Source organism: Ursus arctos, unplaced genomic scaffold, assembly GCF_023065955.2.
Source record: "Ursus arctos isolate Adak ecotype North America unplaced genomic scaffold, UrsArc2.0 scaffold_2, whole genome shotgun sequence".
In the NCBI taxonomy this organism is placed as follows: Eukaryota; Metazoa; Chordata; class Mammalia; order Carnivora; family Ursidae; genus Ursus; species Ursus arctos.
The window spans coordinates 11683346-11710379 of record NW_026622874.1 but is presented as its reverse complement, the minus strand read 5'-3'; the positions used below and the strand labels follow the sequence as shown (position 1 = coordinate 11710379).

General features: G+C 39.8%; 1 protein-coding gene across 1 annotated transcript; it reads right to left on the bottom strand.

Moving 5' to 3' along the window:
* Positions 1 to 3797: 3797 nt before the first annotated feature.
* Positions 3798 to 23188, bottom strand: NTMT2 (N-terminal Xaa-Pro-Lys N-methyltransferase 2). The gene is made up of 4 exons (XM_026509033.3): positions 23035 to 23188; positions 10573 to 10748; positions 4835 to 5084; positions 3798 to 4069 (listed from the first exon to the last, which is right to left on the bottom strand). The coding sequence occupies exons 1-4, from the start codon at positions 23186 to 23188 to the stop codon at positions 3798 to 3800; spliced, it is 852 nt and encodes a 283-aa protein (XP_026364818.2).
* Positions 23189 to 27034: the final 3846 nt, after the last annotated feature.

Genomic DNA, 27034 nt, shown 5'->3' with positions numbered 1-27034 from the left:
ATCATCTTTCACATGGATGACCTGATTCATTTTGTTTTATATTTTTATGATGGTCCCGAATCTATAAAATTGCTGACCCCTGAAGACTTGACACGCTCCCATGCTGGTGCTTAGGAGTGGTGGCTCAGGCTCTCAGAAGAGGAGATAGGTGAAGATTGCACCCATTCGGGAATCACTACATAAACCAAGGGGTCCTCCAAAGTTCACTAGAATTGCAGGCATGTTTGCAGTCAATTCATCTGTGAAGTACAGGTGAGCACTTTCTACTTATATTCAACATTCACAGAAGGATTAACTTCATCTTTAACTTAGTTTCTTTGGATTTGTTGCCTAGCAGGAAATGGGAGAGGATTAGGAGTTGCTTTGTTATGACCTACCCAAAATTCTAATAAATCTCTCTTATGAAATTTACCCTCTCACCTGATGAAACTATGGGATTGGGTTGGCCATGCCCTTGGGTTGGCTCCTATTAGAAGAAAAGATTTCCTAATTAGGCAGCATTTCACTCAGAACCTAATTTCCTTGCTACAATCTCTTCCCAGATGCTTGATCTCTGAACTCACTGCCTTCTTGTTTCTGTGCATTTCCTGGTTCTTGTGAGCTTGAATTGTTCGATCACTGTTTTGACCAGTCTCGCACATCCCAGTGCTCATGCAACTGCGGAAACCCTTGTTTTTTACCTGCTGCTTTGCTCTGATTCATGTTTGATGCCAGAAACTTAGCTCCTGAGTCTTTCTAATTGTAATATCTCCTTTTATACTTCCAACAAAAGCTGGAGTTTCTGCTACACTAGGGCCTATGCCTATGACTGAGACTCTAGCCCTGAATGCTCCATTAAAGAGCTCGGAATTTAACAGAGGAAATATCAAGTAGCCTTAATTACAATGCCACATGATGGGGGCTGTGATATGTTAAGCACAGGGTATGAAAGTTGCACAGAGCGAGGGCACCTAACCCAGCACCTATGGGCTGTGGGAAGCTTTCCTAGAGTCAGCAACATCTAAGCAGTCTGGGCAGGACAAAAAAGAATGAGAGATGGTCTATGCTAAGGAAGTGATATCTGTAACTGCCATGAGCTGTAAATCATAGCTCCTTTAGGGAACTAAAGTAGTTAAGGACAGCAGCAGGGGATGTGGAAAATCTGAGGCTGCAGAGGAAAAGCAAGGCTAGATCACAAATGATTTTATACGTCATTCTAAGGAGATGGGAATTCACCCCATCAATGATGGGGAATCATTGAAATTTTATACATGACATGGTCAGATTTATATTTCAGAAAGACTGGCATCAGTGTGGAGAATGGATTTCACTATCTAGTTATTTCCCTGAAACAGGCCCATATTCTCCCCTTCCCTACCTTATCTTTCTGTGGCTCTGAATAGCCCAGCTCCAGACCTCTTTTCCCATAAGTATTCTCAAACAAAACTAATTATCAGAATCAGTTTGAGACCTTATAAAAAATACAGATTATATCTGAGCCCACCTCACAGTACCAGGTTCTAATGGGGACAGGGCCTGCCAATCTCTATTTTATAAAAGCTTTCCATATGATTCCAAGGTAGGTGGACTATGGACAGAATTGGGGGACTAACATAGACTGTCACTTGCACCACGACACAGATGTATCGGTGAACATCAGCAGTGTGTTTAGCTTGCTGAATTAGATTGAAGATGCCTGGAGTAGGTCTTACTCTAAATGTCTTCCTTCTCCACGATCTACACATCCACTCCCAGGACTAGGAAAATCAATCCCTTACTTAAATCCTCCAGAAATTTCCCTTGTTATTTGAATAACACGTACAAACCTTGGCATGACCCTTTAGACAGCATGATCTGGCTCTAATGACCTCTCTTCTCCAGCCGCACTTCCCTTTACCTTGCACTGGTTATTAGCTGTATAGAGAGGGAATGTTAATGCAATGTACTCCCCAACTTCTACTTTCTCAATTAAGTTAAGGATGGATATGGAGTTGGGAAATTATGTAAAGCAGTAAAGATCTGAAAACTGTCTGAGGAGAATTACAAAGTGACTTGACTTAGGAACATAAAGGGACTGCTGGTCAACCACCAAGACTCCCCTGAGTTAACATATTTCTAGGACAACCATGTTATTTCCTCCAAAGCTCAAGAACCCAGAAGCAGAGAAAATTGATAATTTGTCAACTAGCATTTGAATATTGGCAAAACAGAAAGTCAAGAGATAAGAGAATTATGGGTGCTGGTATAAAAGAAATAGAGAATTTCTGGAATGACCTTAAAAAATGATTTGGCTAATTTGCTCCAAGGCACAGGGGATTAAAACATGAATGCCCCTGTTTTTGCCATACTCAGTCTGTTTAGCAATGGCTCGCCATCTGATTTAGTTCTGGTCTTTGGCTTGTTCTCTAATGGTTCCAACTCACATTCTGTTATGTTACCCAAGAGTATGGTGAGGAACACGACAGATAGAAGGTGCCAGAGGCAAAGTAAGTAACTTAATTTTCCAGGACATAAATAAAACTACCACGGTAATCCTATAACAAGGTAATAAAGGTTTCATAATGATTATTTTCCTTCTAAGTTAGAGCTATGACTTACAAGTATGATTTTTATGGTTATAGCATATCCATGCAGTAGACCTTCTTTATTTAAACTGATATTTTGCATCTCATACAAGACTCAGTATATATTAAGATACAAATATATGTCAATATACAAATATGTATATTTTCAACATGAAGATAGTGGAATGCCTTAAAGCAGTTATATTTAAACATTCTGTTAATAAAAATTAAACTACATTTTTTTGTTTGAATGATTTCAGATTTTTTTTAAGGTGGGGAGGGGTAGAGGGAGAGAGAGAGAAGATCCTATGCCTAGCACAGAACCTGATGCGGGACCCAATCTCACAACCCTGAGATCATGACCTGAGCCAAAATCAAGAGTTGGATGCTTAACCAACTGCACCACTCAGGCGCCCCTAGATTATTTTTAACTAAACCAATGCCTTAAATTAATCCAGTTAGCTTAGTCTTCAGGTTTATCATTTCCTTTCTCTTTCCAGTGTACATTCATGTCAATGAAAACAACAGGAGCGGCTGCAGTAAAGCCAGCGGTGTTGGAGGCCAATGGCTAAAATCAGATTATCAAGGACATTTACTTACACGTTCACAGCTGAAATTTCAACGTACAACATTTTCTCCTGAAAGGAGACACTTCCTCATCACTGAAATGTAGACTTCGGTTATCAAATTCCATCCATATTACATCACTGGGTGGTGAAATTGACCCACAATAGAAAGTGAAACCACATACACTTCTTCTGGGAGGAGAAAAGCTAAAGACAAAGTAAGCAATGGATTTGTTTTCATAAGCTTATTGTGACTGGTGCCTTCTTAAGTAGGGTGAGTAGTCGCAAAGAGGAAGGAAATAGAATGTATCTGGAATGAGGGCAGAGAAAGGGGGTCTAGACTTGACCCCCCATCCCAGCATACTCCGTAATGTAAATCTTCGTGGACCAATGCAGTTTAGAATTTGTGAACACTGATCCTTTTTCTGTTCTTGTGTACACTTGTACAGTTTGGGTGTATGCAAGTGGTTCGTAAAACATTTTTCCTGATGTTTCACTCTATTTACCTTCTGGAAAATCCATCGAGTGTGTGCATGTCCTTATAAAATTAGTGGAAACTTGTACATACTACATCAATCATTTACAGATGTGCATTGCGTCCCTTCTCTCCATCATGCCATGAATTATGAGGAGAGCACCTCTGTCCCAAAGCAACCTGTGCAGTCCAGCCATGCATTCCCACTGCCGGTCAGGAGTGTCCATCACTGTGCAGTGCAAACATCCACACCGGGACGCACTGCTCTGGAAAACCGTCCTGCTTCTCCTGGCCCAGCACCACCAGCCCACTCTTCTTAATGAGGCTCCGAAGGATGTCCATGTCCCGAGTCACACTGCTGTCAGAGAGATCGAAGATACAGCCCTCCCGAGCCACGTTGTCCTTCAGGACGATGACACCATTTTCTTTCAGGCCAGCTCGGCACCGGGAAAGAAATGCAAGAAGGTCTTTATCGGTCAGGTATCCTACAGGTGAGGCCAAGTAGATGGGGAACAGGATGAAATGGTGGATAGGAGGGAAGAGAACAGGAAGGTAGGAAAGACCACAAGGCTAAGAATCAAGAGACCATTTGTTCACGCATTCATGAATTATTTAATAGCCTGAATTGTTCTAGTTGCAGGAAGCTTTGAGAATTTAGGTAAGAAGAGAGGCATCCTCTCTGAGAAGGTTCTATATACCATCTATAAAATAGGTATTCTGTTAGCTGGTCTAGCTACCTCACAGGCACAAAATAAACTATTGCTTATCCCATGAGTCCCTGCCATTGTCCCCGGACAACACAATTTTGTCATCACTCCTCTGTGTCTCCTAGATACACACACTCACTTAGACCAAAATCTAATTCATTGCTATCTCATTACCTGGGAATTTAAATCCAAGAAAGTCTGGTTTTGCCAATAAATGGGGATAAACTTTTTTTGACCCCACTTTTTAAAGTTTTTCAAGTATTTGGTTTTCTTCTTAGAGTTAGATCGGTACAAAGGTGCTCCATCCTGAAGGATGGGAATTTTCAGGCTTGTAGCTGAGGATCTTAGGGCAAAGATTGGGAGGACCAGAGCTTTGGGGGTTTCTATGATGCTTAAGTCTAGCTAACTGCTCTAAGCACAACTACAACTTTATCTCCCTTTACGTCTTTGCTCCTTCTCCACAAATCCTCAAATTACCCCCAGGTATTGTCTTCTGTATCTGGAAAGGAGAGAAAGGCAGATGTTAGGCCATGCAGGACTAACCAGAGACCCACTGAATCCAGATGACATCATATCTGCCCAGTGGGGGTGTAAATTCCTGCAGGTTGTAGCAGTGGTAGCTTTCTACCTTGTCCCCACTGAGCTGCAGGTAGTTCTGGGCTTTGAGAAGAAAGGATTCCATCATGTCCACCAGTTCCACGCTGTTGAAAACCGGCAACAAGACATGCTTGCTGACCCTTCCTATCCCAGAGCCGCAATCCAAGGCGCAGTCTGTCCCAGCTCTCCCGGGGCCCTGCAGAAAGGTACCTTGTGGAATACTTCAAATACAAACACTGACCCTGAGCCTGGGACACTCCAATAACCTCTTTAAACCAACTTAATTTTGGTCAGTTTCATGTAATAAAATGCACTATTCTAAATGTATCATTCAGTGAGTTTGGACAAAGTACACGGGCATGTACCCGCTACCACGATCAAGTTCTAGAACATCCAGTTACTTTTTTCAAAAAATATCCAACATTGCTAGTTTTCACTTTCTTTCTTTTATCCAAATATAGGTCTTCAAAAGAATTTCAAAGTAAGATTTTGGAATATAATATCTTAGGTTTAAAAATTTGGCAATTTTCTCGAAGAAATGGGCCACTGAAAGCCCTTTAAAAGTAGAATTGTATTAACTGCAAATTTGGGTCAAGTCCACAGCTAAACGGACCTGCAGGGTAGCTTATTGCTATGTTTTAAAAAAAAAAGGAAGGAAGGAAGGAAGGAAAGAAAGAAGGAAGGAAGGAAAAAGAAGAGGGGAGGAGGGGAGAGAGAAGGGGAAAGGGAAGAGAAGGGAGAAGGGAAGAGAAGGGAAGGGAAGGGAAGGGAAGGGAAGGGAAGGGAAGGGAAGGGAAGGGAAGGGAAGGGAAAGGAAGGGAAAGGAAGGGAAAGGAAGGGAAAGGAAGGGAAAGGAAGGGAAAGGAAGGGCATGGCGAAGCAGTGAGAGAGCCTTTCAGGCCAGAATTTTACTTCAAACACAGCACAGTCACATGGATAGAAGGTGTTTGCAGCAAAGTCTCCTTGTCTCTTTTCATGCTAGAAATTGTTTTCTGCCTTTGTAAGAGAAACTACATGATTTACTGGGCACAAATTCCCCCTGAAATTATTTTTATAATGTAGGTCTATACACTAAATTAACTGGAGGTGAAGGATGGATAAGTGGTGCAGGGGGAAATCAGCCAATGAAAACTTTCTCAAACTTACTTCTCTAAGGTAACATATACATATACACGTGTATATACCAGCTGAAACTTTGAGATATGTGTTTCTTGGTCTCTATATTATCTTGTCTAGATTACTTGGTCATAGTTGGGATGACTGCTAAATATGTTTTGTGCTAGAAATTACAGTAATAAGGTACTTATGTTGCCAATCAAGATCTGAAGAAGAAAGCCTACTCTTGTTTTCACAGGAACTAAGGATTTTAAAAAAAACATTTAGCTAAGGATCAAGAGGTGAAGTTTGAGCAGAAGGAAACATCAGAAATGCTGCTTTCTAGTCCACCCAAAAGGCCTTCTTTACAGCAATAAAAGCACAATGAAAAACAAAAAGTGAAGCAATTGTAGCCTCTTTTCAAATGGAATCATAATAACCATGACTTATCAAGTGCTTATACATAGTTCTTTGCATCTGTAATAACTATAATAATGAAAACAATTCCACAAAATAATGATTATCCCCCACTTTGAGGCTGAGGAAACTTACATTTCTAATACCACACAACTAATGGCTGAATTAGGACTTGAACAGGGAACTGTGTGACTGCAAAGCCAGTTCTACCTTACGGTTGTCACCTCAAGTGCCAACTCTGATTCCCCTGGTAGGATGTGTCTAATGCTATGTTGAAAAAATCCTAAGGCTTCATTGAGACTCAATGAAGGAAAGAGTTCTGTGATTGACTAGTGATGTCTGCCTTGAGTATGGGAAGGGGAAGTGGTGGTACATGTGCCATTGGTTTGCCTACTTACACCATGGCACCTCCCTCATTCAGATATTAAAATGTGAGCTAATTTGGAAAAATAAAAAAGGTCTAGGCTAAAGGTTTATGTTGTGAACACCATAAAGAAAACAGCTTTTAAGTAAATCCATAACATAAACAAGATGGGGAAAGTATAGGAAAATTCTTTGAAGCTACTGAAAATGATGTTAGTAGAAATTTATATCCTCAATTAGAGATTATAACTACAAATTTTTCTTATCATTACTTGGCCTTAAAGTCTCTATAGGTCATGTTGGTCACATTTTGTAGCAAGTGGTCTTAGAATTAGAACCACAGAATGATAAAGCAAAGAGGGCTCTGAGACTTGTGCCAGAGGAGTTTAGATGAAAATAGCTGACCTCCTTTATCTCAATGAACTAAATAAACCTGAAGCTGCTCTGGTTAAAGGGAGGCAGGGCCTCACCCACTCACCCTCCCTATCATTCTCCCAATAAGACCTTGAAGGATCTCAACAAAACTCCAGAGATTTTTTAAAGCATTCATGTCTAATTTCCCTACTTTTTTAGACAAAGAAACTGAGGTTCAGAGAGGTGAACTGTTTGAAATAGAATTCCCTTGAAAATTCTCACCCTCTGATTTGTATTTTTCTCCAATTTAAATGTGTGATATTTGACTGTAGTTACTTCTGAAACAATGGTTATTTACAAATACATTAAGGTATCTTTGACCCTAGTTCTGTGTACTGCCAGTCTCTCACCACTATTGCTTAGTTCTCTTTATTCTTTTCCACTACACGTACTGACACTGCTTCCCCTATCCTGGCACCAAATTTCTCTCTCATTCACACACGACTCTTCTGGGAAGGAGTTTAAAGACAGACCTCAGGTACACCTCCTGCCTCTTGGACGCCATGGCTGCCCCTATTAAAACCCTGGTGTCTTTCCAGGAATGTGACTGGACCTACATATCATGAATGATTTCAAAACAAGAGGTTCTGTTATTTCCATTGTCACTTATGATGCTGTCTTCCTACGTATGGATTCATATAAAACAGTAAAATATGCTTTTAGGAATTTCATTTTAGTTTTGATTCTGCCTCTTTATTTTGTTTTGAAGAACATCATTTTAAGTTCATCCAGTGGAGTTTAAAACTAAAAAGAAAGTGTTAAATTCCACTGTATAAAAACCATGAAATAGAACAAGTCAGACCCAGAGTTTTTAGTCATCCAATCTCTGTGAGAGGTCAAAAGATAAATACCATCAAATACTGATTACTTTTTATAAATTGCTGCTTTCCCCCACTGGAAAGCTAAAACTGAGGAAAGTTATCGGCCACAACATTGACATCATCTTGGTATCATTTGTTTATTTGCTAAAATAAACATATTTGTAACAAGTTTAAACACCTTTTCCCACTGTTCTGTGTCACTAAGTGGTGAAAGGAAAGCAAAACTTTAAATTAAACAATCTGCCTTTTCCCAGTTGACATAAGGATAAATCATGTCAGATACTCATATTCCCTAACTCCTTGTATCTTGACCTGGATACTAATTTAGCAGATTATTAAGGTCAAAGTACCAAAATATCATTTCTTTAAAAAGACTGTTTGTACTTAGTTAGAGGTCACAGTTTCACAATGAGCCTTGTCTACTAAGAAGGACTCCTTATATTTGTTTGAAAAGAGCAGGCTGCTCTTTTCCAACATAAATACGCAAGCACAAGACTGTTTCCTTTCCCAAGTCCGTGGGCGTGTGTACGGGCTCTGTCTGACCAGCATCCCTGTGGTCAGCTTGGCATTCCACATGGAGTGACAAGACAGCTGGATTACTAACTAAGCTTCTGAAAGGCACTGGGATCAAAGTAGGCCTCACCACGAGGCAAGCAGGAGGGATTGCTTTCGGCCAGGCTGGAGGAGGATTGAGGTCTGTGGTACACACACACACACACACACACACACACACACACACACAAGCAAGGATTTTTCTGCTTCATGAGACAAATGGAAAAATATGTTGTGGTTAAGAGTAGAGAGTTTGGTGTCAGAAGACCCGGTTGGGCTTAAGTCCCAGCTCCGTCTCTCACCAGCTGCATCACCTTGACAACTTATTTAACATCTCCAAACCTCAGTTTCCACAACTGTAAAAAACCAGGATAATAATAGTACTTACCTTCTAGAACTCTTGTGAAACACAATCAAGACAGTACTTTTAAAGCGCTTAGCAGAGTGACTATCTCAGAAAAACCACTCCATGAACTCAGTCAGCAATACTGATTAGAAATACTCCAGGTTGCCATGACCTGTAAACAGCCATGGCCATCAGCTCCGGCCTCACGCACATCGGCCCCGGGAAGTGCTCCTTCCTGATCCAATTCTCTCTGCTCAGGTACTTGGTGCTCCGGGGAGGTTGGAGGTAAAGTGAGTCTCACCTCAACACTAGGGGTATTCTTAATAGTCTGCTTCTAAGGAGGTTGACAACCTAACCCAAAAACTTACAATATTTATAATGTTCTTTTTTTTTTTTTTACATTTTTTTAGTTTAAATTCAATTAATTAACATATAATGTATTATTGGTTTCAGAGGTACAGGCCTGGGGTTCATCAGTCTTATATAACACCCAGTGTTCTTATCAGAATAAAATGGGCTCCACATTTCCAAGAGATGACTTGAGAATGAATTGGGATGGAACCTGTTTGCCAGTTAGGACTTTATGTCTACAGTAGGACCAACAGCAGTTTTATTGTGTCAGCAGCTCTGGTAAGTTTATTCTAACAACTCAATGAAGTTCCTTAAACTGTAATGAATGCATTTCATGAAAGCCTGTTATTATTAGTAGTAGAAATAAATTAGATTTATTGGGTGATAATTATGCACAACAAAGCAAGCACTTGATACATATTATCTCATTTGATCTTCACACTATCCTGTGAGGTAGGTTTTGTGGTTATGCCCTAGTCACAGGTGAGAAAACTGAGACTTAGAGCACTTCAGAAACAATTCCAAGGTTGCTTTACACTAAATAGAAGAGCCTAGTGACTCTGAAGCCCGAGATTTGGGGCACTACGCTCTACAGTCGGTCTCCATATGACAGGGAAGTAAGCAAACAGTTTCACCAGAGACCAGAGCTACAAACAGACCACATTCTTTCAAGGCAAAGTCTGCACTATGCATTATATAATATGAAGAGATTCTACTGTACTTATCACTTTAAAACCAAACATAAGCATGCATTTCCTTACTGTATTGAATTTGTAGTACAGGAAATCAATAAATCGCCCCAAGATCCCAAATGGCATCTCTCGTCAATCATTTGGGTGTCAACTATTTCATCTGTAATACTAAAAAGAGATGTCTTCTTAATCCCCATATTATAATATTAGCACTACTAGTTCACCTTCTCCTGAAGCATGAGAGATTAGCTGGTACTAGGATGGTGAAATGCCAAGGAGTTTGATGAGACCTGTCCTTTCTGAACATCTTAAAACAAGCTTTCAGGCTAAACTCTTGGCTGAGCTATATGGTTTTATTATTATTTTTATTTTTTTTAATAATTTTTATTTTGTTATATTAGTCACCATACAGTACATCCCCAGTTTTTGATGCAATGTTCCATGATTCATTATTTGTATCCTTCTCCTACTGATCTTCCTATTTCTTATGTTCCATAACTGAGTGAAACCATATGATAATTGTCTTTCTCTGCTATATGGCTTTAATATGACTTAAATGACAACACAGAAGCATGTAAGCTCAATGTTTGCAAAGACTTTGCTTCCTTATCAAGCTTCAGTTGGATAACTCACCCCAACAAATTTCCTAAGAAATTCCCGAGAAGCCTGGATATCTGGGTTGGACAGTTCAATGAAATTTCCCATCATACCCTCTTCTGTAGCAGGTACTTCTTGGTAGAAAAGTTGTGCTCTGGCATAGAACTGCATCTCACCATTGATGACTTGACTTGTTAAAGCGTACAATTTCACTGCAAATGAAATATTATTATTTATTAATATTTACATGACAGAACAAATTCACTCTTATCATACACTGAATTGCTCTTAGAAGCCTGTGAATTTGTGCTGTAGAGAAAAGGTATAGTCAGAAGATCTGGGTTTCAGTTCTGGTTCAGTGACTTACTATGTAACCTTAGGAAAACTTCTTAACCCCTCTGATCTTCAGGTATTCCATGCATAGTGGCATTTTCATGACTTATTAACCCTATAGTTTAATGAAACTTCAGCTTATTACTGTATTTTTTAAAAGTTTAACAGCTTTTACTCTAATAGAATGAAGAATGTTACAAGTTTCATAGTGAGTTTTATCTTTGAGCTCCAAATGTTTTACGAGAATTTAATCATTAATCCTTACTTCTAATCACAAGGTACATTCAGGGTAGCTATTTTTTTCACCCCTTTTTCTTTTTCTTTTTTTAAATTTTTTATTATGTTATGTTAGTCACCATACAGTACATCATTAGTTTTTAATGTAGTGTTCCATGATTCATTGTTTGCATATAACACCCAGCACTCCATGCAATAATTGCCCTCCTTAATATCTATCCCCGGGCTAGCCCATTCCCCCACCCCCGCCCCTCTAAAACCCTCAGTTTGTTTCCCAAAGTTCATCCCTGCTATTCCTTATGTTCCACAAATAAGTGAAACCGTATGACAATTGTCTCTCTCTGCTTGACTTATTTCACTTAGTATAATCTCCTCCAGTTCCATCCACGTTGATGCAAATGTTGGGTAATCATCTTTTCTGATGGCTGAGTGATATTCCATTGTATATATGGACCACATCTTCTTTATCCATTCATCTGTTGAAGGGCATCTCAGCTCCTTCCACAGTTTGGCTATTGGGGACAATTCCGCTATGAACATTGGGGTGCATACGGCCCTCTTTTCACTACATCTGTATCTTTGGGGTAAATACCCAGTAGTGCAATTGCTGGGTCATAGTGTAGCTCTGTTTTTAACTTTTTGAGGAATCTCCACACTGTTTTCATTGTTTTTTCAAGCAACTCATACTGAACTATCTCTTTGTACCAACATTACAGAAGATGTGCTTGAGCTCTTTCTTCTGAAAATAAAATAATAAAAAAAGATTAAAACATTTATTGAGCCATTATTCTGTACCAGGTAGTATGCTAGGCACATTCACATATACTATGTCACTTCATTTTTAAGAAACCATATGAGGTATTATTTTAAGACATTTATTTTTAGAAAAACATATGTTCCGATTTCTGAAGAGTAAACGTGGACGTATGTGGTTTTTTTGTAGATGAAAATGCACCTCTTCAGATATAAAATATTTTCATTAGAGGACATTCAGGTGGAAACGATAAAAGTGGATGAAAGGAAGGAATTTCTGGTTCAAGACTGTAGGCTGAATACATGCATTTGTCTTCCCTCCTTCCCCATATTCCTCCCAAGTTGTTTTAGTAAACTCAATACATAACAGTGAAGAAAATGAGAGGGGGGCCACTGATGGATTTGTGATTTCAACAAATGTCTGGAAGACAAAAAGCTGATGGAACAAAGCTAAAAACTTTTGCAGCCTTGGGTAAATGCAAAAGGAAATAAGAATTAATCAAAAATCTCTCTACAAGCCAACCAGTGAGAGGACAAATGCACCCTCCCAAAAGCAACACGTAGCACAGCTATAATCCTGGGTGGGGGAGTGTCTTCTCTTAAAAAGAAATTAATAATTGCCTAAGGGGACCTAAAGCAGTTAATGTTAGGATCCTGGAATACTACTCATTTTAGCATACAGATGACTCCAAGTATCTCATCTGCTCACACAGATCAGAGTCTGGTAAGATCTACCTGCACATGTACAGCTCCTTGTCATCCTTTCTATTCACGGGGGACATACTTAACAGAGGAAACCTTCTCCATTACCTAGAATCATTGAACCTGTCCTTTATCTCTAACCACAGATAAAAAATGATTTCCAAACTCATGGGGGTAAAACAGCAGTCTGAAAGAAAAGATAGAGATAAACAATTAGAAATTACCCCAAAGGAAATAGAAATAATTCAGGAAATGGATGAGGATGTAAACCAAAACTGAATAGAAAAAAATATATCCTTGGAGAGATATGAGAACTGGTGCATCCATAAATCAAAAAAAAAGATACCAAGAAAGTGATAATTTAAAGAGTAGCAAAGAATTCTTAGAGATTAAAGTTTTGATGACCAAAAACTTTGAAATAGAACATTCAATAAATTTGTCAGAACATAAAAAAAGAGATAGATATGAAAAACTGAGGTAAATAGATTAGAGCTATAAAGACTTAATTCAGGAGGCCCAAATATCAAGCCAGTTAGGATTCTCAATAACAGAGAAATGGAAGGAAGAAAATTATTAAAGAAATAATAAAAGAAAATTCCCCAGAGCTGTAAGTGATTGTAGAGTCCAACAACAACTGAGCAGCATGGATTTAATTAATAATAATAATAATAATAAATTAAACAAAAGCCACATTTACACAAATCCTTAGGAAGTTTCAAAACACAAAGAGTAAGAATCATAGAAGTAGAAGATCCTTAATTATTTACAAGGAAAAAGGTGGTTGATCTTCAAGGAGGGTTGCCAGATTTAGCAAATAAAAATATGAGTCAAACAATTAGTTTTGAATTTCCTATAAACAATAAAAATTTCTTAGTATATGTATGCTTGAAATGTTGTATATTGCATGGGGCATACTTATACAAAAAATTATTCGTTGATCATTTTAAATTCACATTTATCAAGAGTTTCATATTTTATCTGGTGACTACATTCAAAGGACTAGAATCAGGCTTATAACACAGATTTCATTAGAAACATTAGAAAACAGGGGCATCTGGCCAGCTCAGTCAGTTGAGCATGTGACTCTTGATCTGGGGATTGTGAGCTCGAGCTCCATATTGGGTGTAGAGAGTCCTTAAAAATAAAATCTTTAAGAAAAAAATTAAAAACTAGATAACAAAGAAGCAATGCTATCGATATTCTGGCAGAAAATTATTTTGAACCTAAAACTTAATGCCCAGAAAGAATATTTACCTACCATGGATTCATTCTTCAGAAGTTTCTTGAAGCTATATTCCAGCCCAGTAAGGGTTAAAATCAAGAGAAGATATGTGTCAAAAGACAATGAAATTAACCCAGGAATCCAATGAAAAGAAATCCCAAAATGACAGATACATATCATATCTAGAAAGAAATCAGTCTTTATTACAACAGAAACTATAGGCTTCAGAAACATAAGTTCATCCAGAAATAGAATGAATTAGATCCTGAACAATAGAGTAAGAATCTAAGAGACATTAATGATATTCTCAAGAAGACATATTTTTTATCGCAACCATCACAAATAAAAGATAGGTGAAAGTTCCAAGCAAAATATATAACAGTGTATAAAATGTTATGATCAGTATATAAAGCAATTCAAAATAGACATAATTTCCCATAAAAAGAGTATAAGAAAAGAGAATCTATTTAACTTTAACTAGAATCATTTTTCTTCCGGTAACACCAAGGTCGTGAAATTGAAATAAAGCGCTTCTTGGCTCTTAACTGAATAACAATTACATAGTCCCAAATTTCGCTTCTAAAAGTTAAAAATCCAACAAACACCACTTATAATGTTTCATCGTAATACATTCCATCTATGGAGTTACACTGGTATTTTCCAACTCAAAGATGGAGCCAATTTCTGGACCCTTGAATGGTCATGAGTTTGCTGAAAGAGATACAAGAATCAGTTCCAATGTACATTTCTAGAGGCTAACAATATTATATACTGTAGCTCCATATATATTAACTGTTATAGATTTTTTTAAATACAAATCTTTAAAAAGTATTGAATATATTCATGCTTTTTTGCCATTTTATACACATATTAACAACTGACTGAGAAAATACATTAAAAGGAGAGTCCTCAGGTTCAAAACATTGGGAACCACTACCCTATACCAATCTCCTTTCCCTACCACTTAGTAAAGTGTTGTGCAAACAGCAAGTGGCTCAATAAATTCTACAGGATGACAAAGGTCAAGCATAACCATCTCAGTAACATGAGTGCTCCAAATTCTTCTCTATGTCTCAGAAAACCAGGCATGAAACCATAGCTCATAGCGTCTTCCCCAAGTTGCATGCTGCCTGGGATCACAAGCAAGCCACAGCCTAGTACTCTCCTGGATCCAACCAAAGCAGCAAAGCAGGCACTCTCATCATCACCTGCTTAAGTCAACTAGTTGGTGAAGTCTATTAAAACCCTTAATCTGGAAATGGGAATGGACCATTATGCCAGCAACATTTAGACCACAAGTGGATGCCAAGCCCAGCAGGGGTCAGACTCAATAGGTAGGTTTTTATGGTTATGGGCTTGAGTTCTCATTTTCACCTAATTGACAGGAGCATTTCACTAAAACGATATATGAGGTGTCATGGCCAGCCCCAGGTTCTCATGGCCAGCCCCAGGTTCTCCTCTCTTGATAGCTCGTGCAATGGTGCAAGTTGACTCAGATAAGGTAATCAGTCATCAGCCTGTGCCTTTTTATTATAGAAATACATCTAGCAGCTCATTCTTGTAGGATTGCAATGCCTCTCTGAAATTTGCAGTAGTCTAAGACAGAGTTCTTGATATACTTCTATTCGTTCTTGATATAATATGGTACTTATTTCTTGACCTACATTATGGGCTGAATTCCCAAGACCCTTGCAATGGTTTACTTGTTACAAAAAGGAAAGTAGAATACAAGTTGATTTGCCCGGAAGAATTATTTGGATCTTCTGAACTCTCTAAGGAAAATTTTAATAGCTAAGTGCTTTTGTCTGCTGAGTATCTTCTTGTCTTTTTGTTTCTTTTTTCTTCCTTTTTGTTTTTATAAATGGTTGGTTATAGTTATTTTAGACTTTATTCCAGAAGTTAAAACTGTTTGTCAACTGAAAACTGATGTGAGAGGAGAGGTAGGTTAAATTTAGACATTTAGTTTAAAATGATTTGAGATAAGATATTGGATCATGTTAGCCTTTTATTTATAAATGAAAAAAAAAAACGCCCAATTAAGAGATGCCTTTATGAAGGGTAAGACCTTCCATAAAAGTGATTTGCAGATGAGGATTTCCCAATTTAGCCATTAAAGAATTAATGGAAGGAAGGAAGGAAGGAAGGAAGGAAGGAAGGAAGGAAGGAAGGGAGAAAGTATCTAGGTACCATGGAATATTATTCAACCATAAAAAAGAAGGAAAGCCTGTCATTTGTGACAGCATAGATGGACCCTGAGGGCATTATGCTAAGTGATATAAGTTAGACAGGGAAAGACAAACACCTTGTATGTAGAATCTTAAAAAAACTGAACTCATTTCTATTTTTCACCAGCAGGGACAGTGGGAAGTAAGATTTTATCAGTGTTTCTGGTGGAATCCAAAGGTCTGGTGTGTCAGAATACTAGCATACTAGTCATTATCATGTCCCAGGATTGCCCGAGGGGCCCTCTAGGTTTGATTTGCCCCCTGAATGCTTTAGGTGTCTGGTGTTTTTGATCTCTAAAATAATGCACTACCTGTCCTAAAAGTATTAGGGGGCTGCTTCTTTTTCAGCTGAGGGCTAATTCAGTGGTTCCTAATTCTTAGCAGGTTTGAACACAAATGAGGTGACCAAAGGGAGGGCCAGAGGCACAACACACTTTCCCCACTTCGGCAAGGATCTACCACCCCACGTCACATTCCCTACCGAGTTGGCTGAGCGTCTTCCCAACTCCCTATTCCTACTTGAGCCTTCTACCTCACCTACTGTCAAATTTTAGAAAGCTAGGAGTTAGGCCAAGATAGTGGGGACAGATTTCTCATGGTGAGATTTGCATCAGAAGCGTCAGGCCCTGATTCAGCCATCACCATGTGTCCTGGGCACCTCTGTGGCATCCTCTGGGGGTCTCTATCACTCTATTTCCAGCACTTACCATTATGCTTAACACATAGTAGGCCTCTTTTGAATATCCACTGACTAAATGAATATCTTGTTTTTTGTTCTTTGAATAGCATGTAGTTTCAATGAAGTAGAGAGTGGCTAGAGGGAAAAGCTGACATAAATGACACAAGTTACATTTTTCGTATAGTTTATAGGATATCTATCTAATTAGGCACACCCATATAATAAAAAAACAGTAACTGCCATTGATTAAACATGGATGTATGCACTACCTATGCTTACCATCCATATCTAAGAGACTAAGTAAGATAGATGTTATTACCTATGGAAGAACACAAGACAGCAAGAGGTTACCTAAATTACCCAAGATCAAGTAGCTAGTAAGGACACAACTGGAATTTAAACCCAGGTCTATTTAAATCCAAAACCCATATCTCATCCCTCTCATGCCATGTGTGTATCTGAAAGTCTGCTAAATAAAAGAGGAAGCTATCTGTTCTCCACTTCTTTAAAGCAAAATAATCTTGCAGCATCTGCATTGCAAAGGTAACAGCAAACGTCTGAACAACGTATCACTGTTCAATAAGTTGTGCAGCCATGACTCCTCCATGGGGGTAAAATCAATTTGAAACAATCCCAGGGGTTATATGCTGAGTTTTATTTGGCAGTCCCATGTGTCTTACAGGAAGTGTTTTTATTCACTCTGGCTTTTAATTGTGATGGCGAAGAGGTGACCATTGTTATCAATTTCCTCCTTAGAGACTGATTCCTGTAGAATGAAAGAGGTAAGTGAAGGGTGGGTACTAAAAACTGGTGGGTACCTCCCAGGCACCAGGCATTATATTAAGCACTTTCATATCATCTCTTCACATTATCTCTTTTAATCCTCATAATGATAACACGAAACTGGGGTTATATTCATCATTTTGCAGATGAGTGATGAGAGACTCAGAAAACTTTGGTAACTTAAAATCACATAGAAATGAAGCCACATCCTACCCCATCTATTCTGCTAAACTCTGTGGAGCCACTATTCTTTTTTTATATATAATATTTATTTTGTTATATTAGTCACCATACAGTATATCCCCAGTTCTTGATGCAATGTTCCATGATTCATTACTTGCATATAACACCCAGTGCACCATGCAATATGTGCCCTCCTTACTACCCATCACCGGCCTATCCCAATCCCCCACCCCTCTCCCCTCTGAAGCCCTCAGTTTGTTTCCCAGAGTCCACAGTCTCTCATGGTTCATCCCCTCTTCTGATAACCCCCCCTTCATTCCTCCCCTCCCTCTCCCACCAATCCTCCTATCTCTCATGTTCCATATATCAGTGAAACCATATGATAATTGTCTGTCTCTGCTTGACTTATTTCACTTAGCATAGTCTCCTCCAGTCCCGTGCATGTTGCTGCAAATGTTGAGAAATCGTTCTTTCTGATGGCTGAGTAATATTCCATTGTACACATGGACCACAGCTTCTTAATCCAGTCATCTGTTGAAGGGCATCTAGGCTCCTTCCACGATTTAGCTATTGTAGACATTGCTGCTATGAACATTGGGGTGCATATGGCCCTTCTGGAGCCACTACTCTAAATGTGAAGTTAGACCAAGCCTTTAACAATGTGCAGGAGTAATAGACTCTTACTCAGTATACGATTAACAAATAGCCATTGACTTCTATGTACTCGGAAATACACTGTGGATCATGCTAGAAGGAGTACTGAGTGGCTCACTTGTAGAAATATCTCCACGGGGCCTTAGATAAGCCCCCTTGAGGGCTGTATACAAACTGGAGATGTATACAACGGTTTTCCTATTTATTTCCTATTTGATCGCAAATAGCCACCTTTGGAAAAATCATTCCCTCCAAGCCCCCAAGTGCACTTGTGCTGGTATAACTAGATTACACGAACCTACTCACTGGCCTGCCTATCTTGTTGATTATCTTAGTACAAAGCCAATGCTCTTCATAGACTAGGTTTATGTTCCTGTCAAATAAAAAAACATGGTAAAACTTACATTGCTTCCTACATAACTCAAGTTGCCATTTTCACTGGGAGGCAGCATGACTTTGAGGCTCAAAAATGGTAGACTCTGGAGTCAGACTGCCTGGGTTCTAACTCTGCTCCCCCACCCCCAGCCAGGCAACCGTCAGCAGGTTGCTTAACTCCACGGCGCATCAGTCCCTTGGATATAGGGTGGGGAGAAGAACAGTACCACCTAATAGGCATGCTGTCAGGAGTCACTGAGATAATAATGTGCAAACCACTGAGAACAGTAACACGCTTGCTCCCATTTCTTCCTGAACAGGTGTTGTATTCAGTGGCACAGCTAAGCCTTTCTTGGAGATTTGAAGTAGGCATGCTCTTGCTTCCCCACGAATTTCCGAAGCTAGCCAAGGATGTTCCAGCAAATGTCCCCATGACTGAATATCCCTGCATAGTGTGCTGTGTGGGACTGGCTACTTAATGCAGGCAGTTGGAAGGAGGAAGGCAGGAAAGAAGGAATCAAAAGAGTCTGGTTAGCCACCGTTCTTCCCATAATTACTCCAAACAACAAACTCTCTGTGCAGACCCTACAGTAGCCATTCCCTACCCTTTCAAAGGCAGGGCTTTATTTTCATTTCTGTGAAGTTTTGAAATCATCAAAAGGAGGGGGAGCCAATTCCGAAACCCTTAAGTGGAGCAGCCACTGGCTAAGTTTTCATTTCAAACTGAAAAGTTTACTATCCCCTGCTGCCTGAAACCTCCCATACAGTGAGCTGAGCCTATCATCTTTGGTAATGCCTGTTCTAGGGTGACATTAAAAGAGGCCTGGCTCTGAGGAAGGAAAAGAAAAAACTAATTCTTATGAGCATTGACTATTTACTATATGCAATTGCTTTCAATTGCCCTGAGGAAAATGATACTCAGAGACTTTAGTAACTTGCACAGGTGACTTTCTCTCTCAGTAGCAGCGTCAGAATTTGAACTCAAGACTTTGCGACCTGCAATTAATTATTACTAAGGGGCCATTTAATCTGTTGTGAACAGGTATTGAGTTCTTTCTTTGTGCCAGTAACCTTGATAAATGCTAAATTCTACAGATATAGAAGAGGACGGGATGAATGAGTCATGGGAACTAGAGTCCAATCGGGGAACTAATCTAGGTACATGCATTCCATAAATAGACCTTATAATCTCCAAGGGGCAAAACCCAAGGGGAAAGCAAGATAATCAAGGGTTTGGGGAAGACTTGTGATTGGATAAAAGTCATATTGACAGATGAGACCCATGTGCTGGTTCCTTTCTGCACCTGCAAGTAGCTTATAGTCCCTGGAAATGCTTTAGCTTCTGCCATGAGAAGAAAACACTGCAAAAAAGCTGAGTATTCACAGGGTCGACAGGCTGCCTTTCCTGTAACCTTAATTTAAACCTTTTAAGGATTAATAAAAAGCTATTTATTGATTTACCTCCATTACCATTTTATAAAATTCTGAAGAACAGAGACTGTGTTTGAATCTTCTCCAGTACGCTGAACAACACTTTGCACAGCGACAGAGTTCCGTAAATGTCTCTTACACTAAATTGAATTGATCAGAAATGTCCAGTGTTTCTATCTCTAAAAAAGCAATGTTTTCCCCCCTCTCAGAAACATTTACTAGTGATCAGATATACATATAATCCCTCACATTGCTCATCATCCTTGCAGTTAGACAGGGCCACATAACTGGTTCTGGGCAATGGTCTCTAAACAGATGTAATGTATGTCCTTCTGGGACAAAATATTTACGGGCTAGTAGGTAAAACTTTAGCTCCTATCTTTCTTTATCATGGTGACTAGCAGTGTCCCAGAGAATGGAGGTTTTTTTTTTTTAAGATTTTATTTATTTATTTGACAGAGAGAGACAGCCAGCAAGAGAGGGAACACAAGCAGGGGGAGTGGGAGAGGAGGAAGAAGACTCCCATAGGAGGAGCCTGGTGCGGGGCTCGATCCCAGAACGCTGGGATCACTCCCTGAGCCAAAGGCAGATGCTCAACAACTGAGCCACCCAGGCGCCCTTAGAGTGGAGCCTTTATCATCCTAGATCCCTGAATGCCTATGTGGAACAGAGCCTCCCTCCCCCATAATGCTTGTTGAAATGATACAGCAAAAACATAAAGTTTTATATGCTTAGCCATTGAGATGTTAAGGCTAGTTTGTTATCACAGGGTAGCATAGTCCATACAGACTAATATAGCCCCCACTTGCTAAAAATCAAAGAGATACTGTGGATGGGGCTTCCTCTGTTACTCTCAGGGGAAGCTAATGCCTGAGCTGAATCAGAGTCAGAGAAAATAAGCAGTACCTATTTATAGAAAACCAACTAAGTAAAATTGGGTCATGTTTGGCTTAGAAATGGACCAAGGGTTTTCAAACAGTGTTAATGGAAACTGATGGGTGCTATAGAAATGCCTCAGGAGCCACTGGTGAGGCTAGGAAGATAGAACAGGGAACACACCCTGTCCCCAACCTGAAGCAGAAGATGTTCACTTTTTCCTGTTTTATGCTGGGCTTCCATGGAATACTTTGTCAAAATGTTTGGTTTTTATTAATAATTTTTTTAAAGATTGAAAACCATTGATAAACCATCAGCACATTCACAGAGGAGAAACACTGGTACAATCAGAATCAGTCTACTGATTAAAAAAAAGGTTTGAGACCAAATATAGTTTCTTTGTCCCAATTAATTTTCACCTGATTTTCAGAAGATACTGTTTTATTCTTTCTTTTTAATTCATCTTCAGCTGATTGCAGAGGTGAGTTCCTTTTTCTCTCTAGTAATTATTTTTAAAATTTGGCAGCCATCTGCCCCTTAGTGAGTATCTTAGTCATTGTAATCGATATCTTTCTCCAGTCTACTGTCACTAAGGCCACCAAGCTACTGTTATTGAGGTATGGCGCACATAAGACTCAAGAGTGTCTCTAGAAAAGCGGTGCTCTGCTAGTGTGTGGAGCAACCAGAACATTCTCACCTTCCAAATGGACTGCTCTACTTTTTCCATTTGGATACAAATGAGACACAACACATCCTAAAAGAATTACTTATGGGCAGTGTGATCTACTAGAAAGAGCCCTTGTCTTGGGTTCTTGGTTTGATATCTAAATGAGATCTGTCTAGATCTCATCGCTGAATTTTCTTTTCCCCATTTGAAAAAATAAGATGGGGGGGTGAGGGTGTGAAGGCGGGAGGAGAAAAATAACGATATTTATCCTATCCATCCCTAGAGGAGCTGCGAGGATCAAATAAAATCACAAATAAGGACATTTTTTAAGAAGCATCGCGTAAGTATGAGATGAAAGCATTTGTATGTCTAGAATTAAAGATCCCTTCAGAAATGGATTTATAAAAAGAAAATTTGGTAGGCTGCTAGCAGCTAGTTTCTTGAATGCAATAGAAAGAATTACGTAGCTGCTATGTTGTCTGGAAACCCCGGCCACATCAAGTGCACAATGGGGCTTTCAGACAGCCTTAAGAAAACAGACTGGGGCTGATACATACTGGTCCTGCTTTCACTGGGGGAAAATATAAATCAAAGGGTGACACTTCATTCTTTAATCGCAAGTTATTTCCTCTTCAGTGCTGTTAAGAGTTCCTTGAAGTAACCCCTTTCACAGAGGCTGAGGAAAGTAGTGTAGACAAACCCGATAAGCTTTTTATTGCCCTATTGTCTAATTCCCTGAAAACTAGAGGAAATAGGGAAAAGGGAGACAGACCACTGCCCCAGGTTTTTTCTTTATATTCAAAGACCAGACTAAAATCTACTCCTTTTCGGCTCTCTGTCATTGTGACTCAGGAAAGCCAGAAAGGATCGTGTGGAGTGTGGGCTCATGCATACACGCACGCACGCACACACACAGAGAGAGAAAGAGAGAGAGAGAGAGAGAACAAGGACACCTTGATCTATTATCATTTAGTCTTTCTTTTAAACTCTTAGTTGACATATTACCACATTAACAGTCTCATCTTTGAGTTACCTCGTTTGACCCCCTCTCAATTTTGGCAAATATTAAAAATGTCCTTCAAAACTCAGGAAATGCATTTCTGTAATCCTGGTTCTTGGGCAAACCAACACCCAGGGAAGCAAATCACAGTGCCTGAGGGTGCATGGGAATCCCAAAACAGAGGCCTGACTTGCCAGGCACACCTGATCTTTGCACCCTGCAAGAAAGAATGCCATCGAGACATTTAAGCCGCCTCACGTTCGTTGTGGGTTCTTTTTATCTGAAAAATGTCCTTGTTCTAACTTCTCTAGCAGAGGTCCCACGACTTCACACAGTCCCTCTTTCTTGTCCCTTATCTAGTAGCTCTGACTCACTTACCCAGGGGAATTTTTTCCAGCAGGTAGAGATAGCTCTGAAAGAAGTCATTGCGAATGGCTTTGTGAAGGATAAAGGACATGCTATGTCGACAGAGTTCATCGTCGGTCTTCTGCCAGCGGGATCTAAAGGCAAAATGGGCTCCCAAGTGGGCCATGGTGAAGGGGGATGAGAATTATTCCTACAGAGAAAGGAAGCTTGCCTGGCTGTTTCTTTGACTTAACCTTCCCTTCCTACACGAACTTGAGACTGTCATTTTAAACCAGCTCCAGTCCACCTATATCAGGAGAGGCTGTCATGGGGCGTGGGGGAGGGGCAGCAGACGCGGGAGGTCAAGCTCCTGGCACATCCCCATGTCTGATTGCTTGGGCGACACCACTCCAAGCCAGCAGGTGCTAAGTAAAGATGAAAACAGGCTGAGTGAGATCCTGCTTCACCCAGGAAAAGCAGCGTCCCTTCTTTAGCTGCCACTTCAAACAGGGAGGAGCACAAGCCGCGAACACCCTTTTTGCTTAAATTTGATTCCTAAATTGGAAGAGCCTAATTTCCATTTCAAAGTGTGGGGAATATATTGCAGGAGATTCTGTTTCCTGATTTCCATTACTCCTCCTGGAACACAGAATCCTCGTGTTACAAGGACCCTTCAAAGTCATCCTAGCCCACCAGGCTCCTCTCATCAGCGCAATCTTGCCCAGATCATTTCACAGGGGTGGATACATGTTTCCCATTTTCAAGGATTCTTCAAGAGACACAATTATATGAAAGCCTGTTTTGATGTTAAATACCCATCTCTCCCAGCAAACCAAACCCTTCCATCTAGCTTGCTCTAAACAATACCTCATCGTGTAAGCGTGTTTCTTCCTCTCTGTCATGGGGATGATTTTCCTCATAAGTACTCACTTGGTTTCTGTACTTCTGATAGTCCATCTGGATCCATTCTCCACTCTTCCCACATACTGTGGACCCCGGAGGCTGACCTGTGTTGACAGCACCAGCAGACTCCCTTGCCTTCCTGGTTCTAGTTGGATTCAGCCAAGGGGTAGTGCCAGCAAGAGACTGGGGGAGAGTGTGCTGGTATATTTATTCCCCTGGCACTTTCTCTGTGGAGATGCCATAGGCTGACTGCTTCCTTTGGTGGAAAGTCATAACACCTGTCTGGCGTCTTCTCATACAGATATCCTGTCCTATTTCTGATAACTGCTCCCTCCCTTACTGCTTCAGTCCTCCGGGTAATGATGTGTCAGGCTGTCACAAGCCCTGGAATGCACCATTCCTTGCCATTTTGCTATACCTACCTCCGCCTTTGTAAATAGTCCTTTTATTAAACCAGCTCAAACTCTCAACTCGCAAATGCCATCTGTTTCCTATAGGAAGCATGACTACCATTTTAACCCTCTAATGTCCCTAACAGGAAAGTCCATAAGAAATTAAAATACTCTATTGGACCCATATTATGTGTGACCCCAGACCACCCGCTCACTCCAAACGTAGACACACACCCATAGATGCACCAATGCATACATTATGGTAGGCAGTATCTAAGATGACCCCTAAATATCCCCTACTCCTGCTTGATATTCACACCTTTGTGTAATCCTCTTTCCTAAAAGTGGGGTAGCCTTATTGACTCACTTCTAAAGAATAAAATATAGCAGACATGACAGGGTGTCACTTCCAAGATTAGGTTATAAAAAGACTATCTTGGACATTTTCTTTTGCTCTGTTGCTTGCTCGCTCTGAAGGAAGCCAGTGCCTGCTGTGAGCTGGCCTATGGAGAGGCCCACATGGCAAGGAAACTATCTCAGTGCAACAGGGCTGGAGTGCAACAGGAGGAACGAGATTCTACGAACAATCCCGAGCTAGCTTGGAAGATCTTCCCCCCAGCCAACTAGGCAAAAATCCCTGAGTCAGCTAAGCTATGCCCAAGTTACTGACCTACAGAAACAAACGTCTCTTCTCTTAAGCTCCTGATTTTGGAATGATTTGTTTCAATACAGCGACAGATAGCTAATTGACATATCGTCAGTGGAAGTTTTCTAAGATGTGGGATCTGACCATGATCTTTCTTTACGTTTCATTTACATGCTAACCTTACCGGGCAAGGAAGTAAGGATTCCATTTGTTTGACTCTGACTTACTTTCCTTCGTTTTCCTATGCTTCTGTTTTCCCATTTTCCCTCAGTCCACCTCAAGGGGCAGCCTTTCAATTTTGATGCACTTGCTCCCATCCCGGGCTTCAGGAATTGCCCAAATTGCAATCCAAGTTATCCATTTTCCCCTCGCTGCAGTGTGTGGTTCATGGAAGGGTAAAACACCCCGTCCTGAGCCAATCAATACAGTGTCTCTCAGGTCCCGTTTTTCATTTGGAAGCTGGTACGTTATCTAAATCTGTTGCTGTTATTGCCAGCTTCAGTTGGGTTTTCTGTGCTGGCAACATGAGTCTCATCTGACACAGATACCATCCTACCGCATTTATACTCAACTCTCCCGAGGATGGAGGTAAAGTAGATGAGACCAAACGTAACAGGGAAACCAAGTGAGCATTTCGTGGTGTTAAGAAGAAAGGCTCTTCACTGAAACAGATTTGAGTAAGTTAGAAACTCATTTCTACCACTTATGTACTGGGTAACGTTAACAAATTCTTAGTCCCTGAGCCTCTCTTCCCTCTTCGGTAATATGAGGATAATGATAATAGTATAGATCTCATATAATTGTTGTGAGGACTAAATATACTCCATGTAAAACACCACAGTGCCTGGCACACAGTATATGTTCAATAAACACTATAATCTTTGGGAGAAAGTTGGTAAGTTATAGGTCCAGAAAATACTTTGTCTATATGGCTCTTCTTGGGTTATTTTCAATGTGACGCTGCTTCTTACCGTAAACTTTCACCACCTACCCAGAAAGTTATTTGTACTGGATGCATTTCAAAGTTGAAAAGAAAAGAAAGCCAAATGAAATGTGCTATTAGAGCTCATTCATCTATCCTTCAGAATTTTCTATTGCTGTAAGGAAAACTAAGCAGCAGCAGAAGAAAACTAAGGGATGCTCCTTTGTTACTTGCGCTTGTCAATACATCTAATAGGAGGCAGGTCCTTAACCTCAACATATGACCTTTCATATGCTGAAAAGGTTGGGATGTTTGGTCCTAGGAGAGAGTCACTGACCTCAGCTATCCAATATTCTTTATTTGGCAATGGATATTGGCAAGTTTCTCCGTTTTTACATAAAGAACTAATTTCTTTCACTACAAAACGGACATTAATTGCTTGTGTTTGGAGAAGGATTATTAAATGCTCTAAGACTTCTATATTTCAGACCCATAATTCCTGAGGGGAAATGAAAGATTGATTGGTTTATACAAAATGTCTTTGTCAGCTTTTGTTTATCTCTGTGAGTCACGTTAGATTTTGTGACTACTTCTCATACTGGTATAGCTTGCGCTAGTTTCTGGCTCATTGCATTTGTTTCCTTATGCAAATAATTTTTCCTTCCCAGCTGAAATGCTCTATTTGTTACCACCTCACACCCCTCACACACAGCGAGTGAAGTTAAGTTCTAGATCTTCAGTCTACCACAGGCATTTAATTTCTAGGCAGGAAAGGAAAGCAATGAATGTAGATGAAAGAAACAGGACGGTAGCAAGAGAAGGTGGGAACTCTGAATTTATTCAGGTTGGTTTGCCTTTTCTCAAGGGATCATGAAGAGAGACGCAGAAGTAAAAAAGATGAAGGAAAAATTTATAGAAAACATATTCACTCAGTAGTATGATAAGCTAAATATTTGGGAGATTCCACTAAATGTAAACTGACTATCAAATTAAAATTCCATAATACTTGAAACTGACAATTCAACAAAGAGGATTAAATAAAGATATTTTCAGATCAAGATTGGATTTACCATTCGTAGGCACTCACTGAAAAATTAACCTAAAAAATCTACTTCAGAAAAAGAAAATTAAGACAGTGTGCTATTAGCACAGGAATAGGTAAAAAGCTTG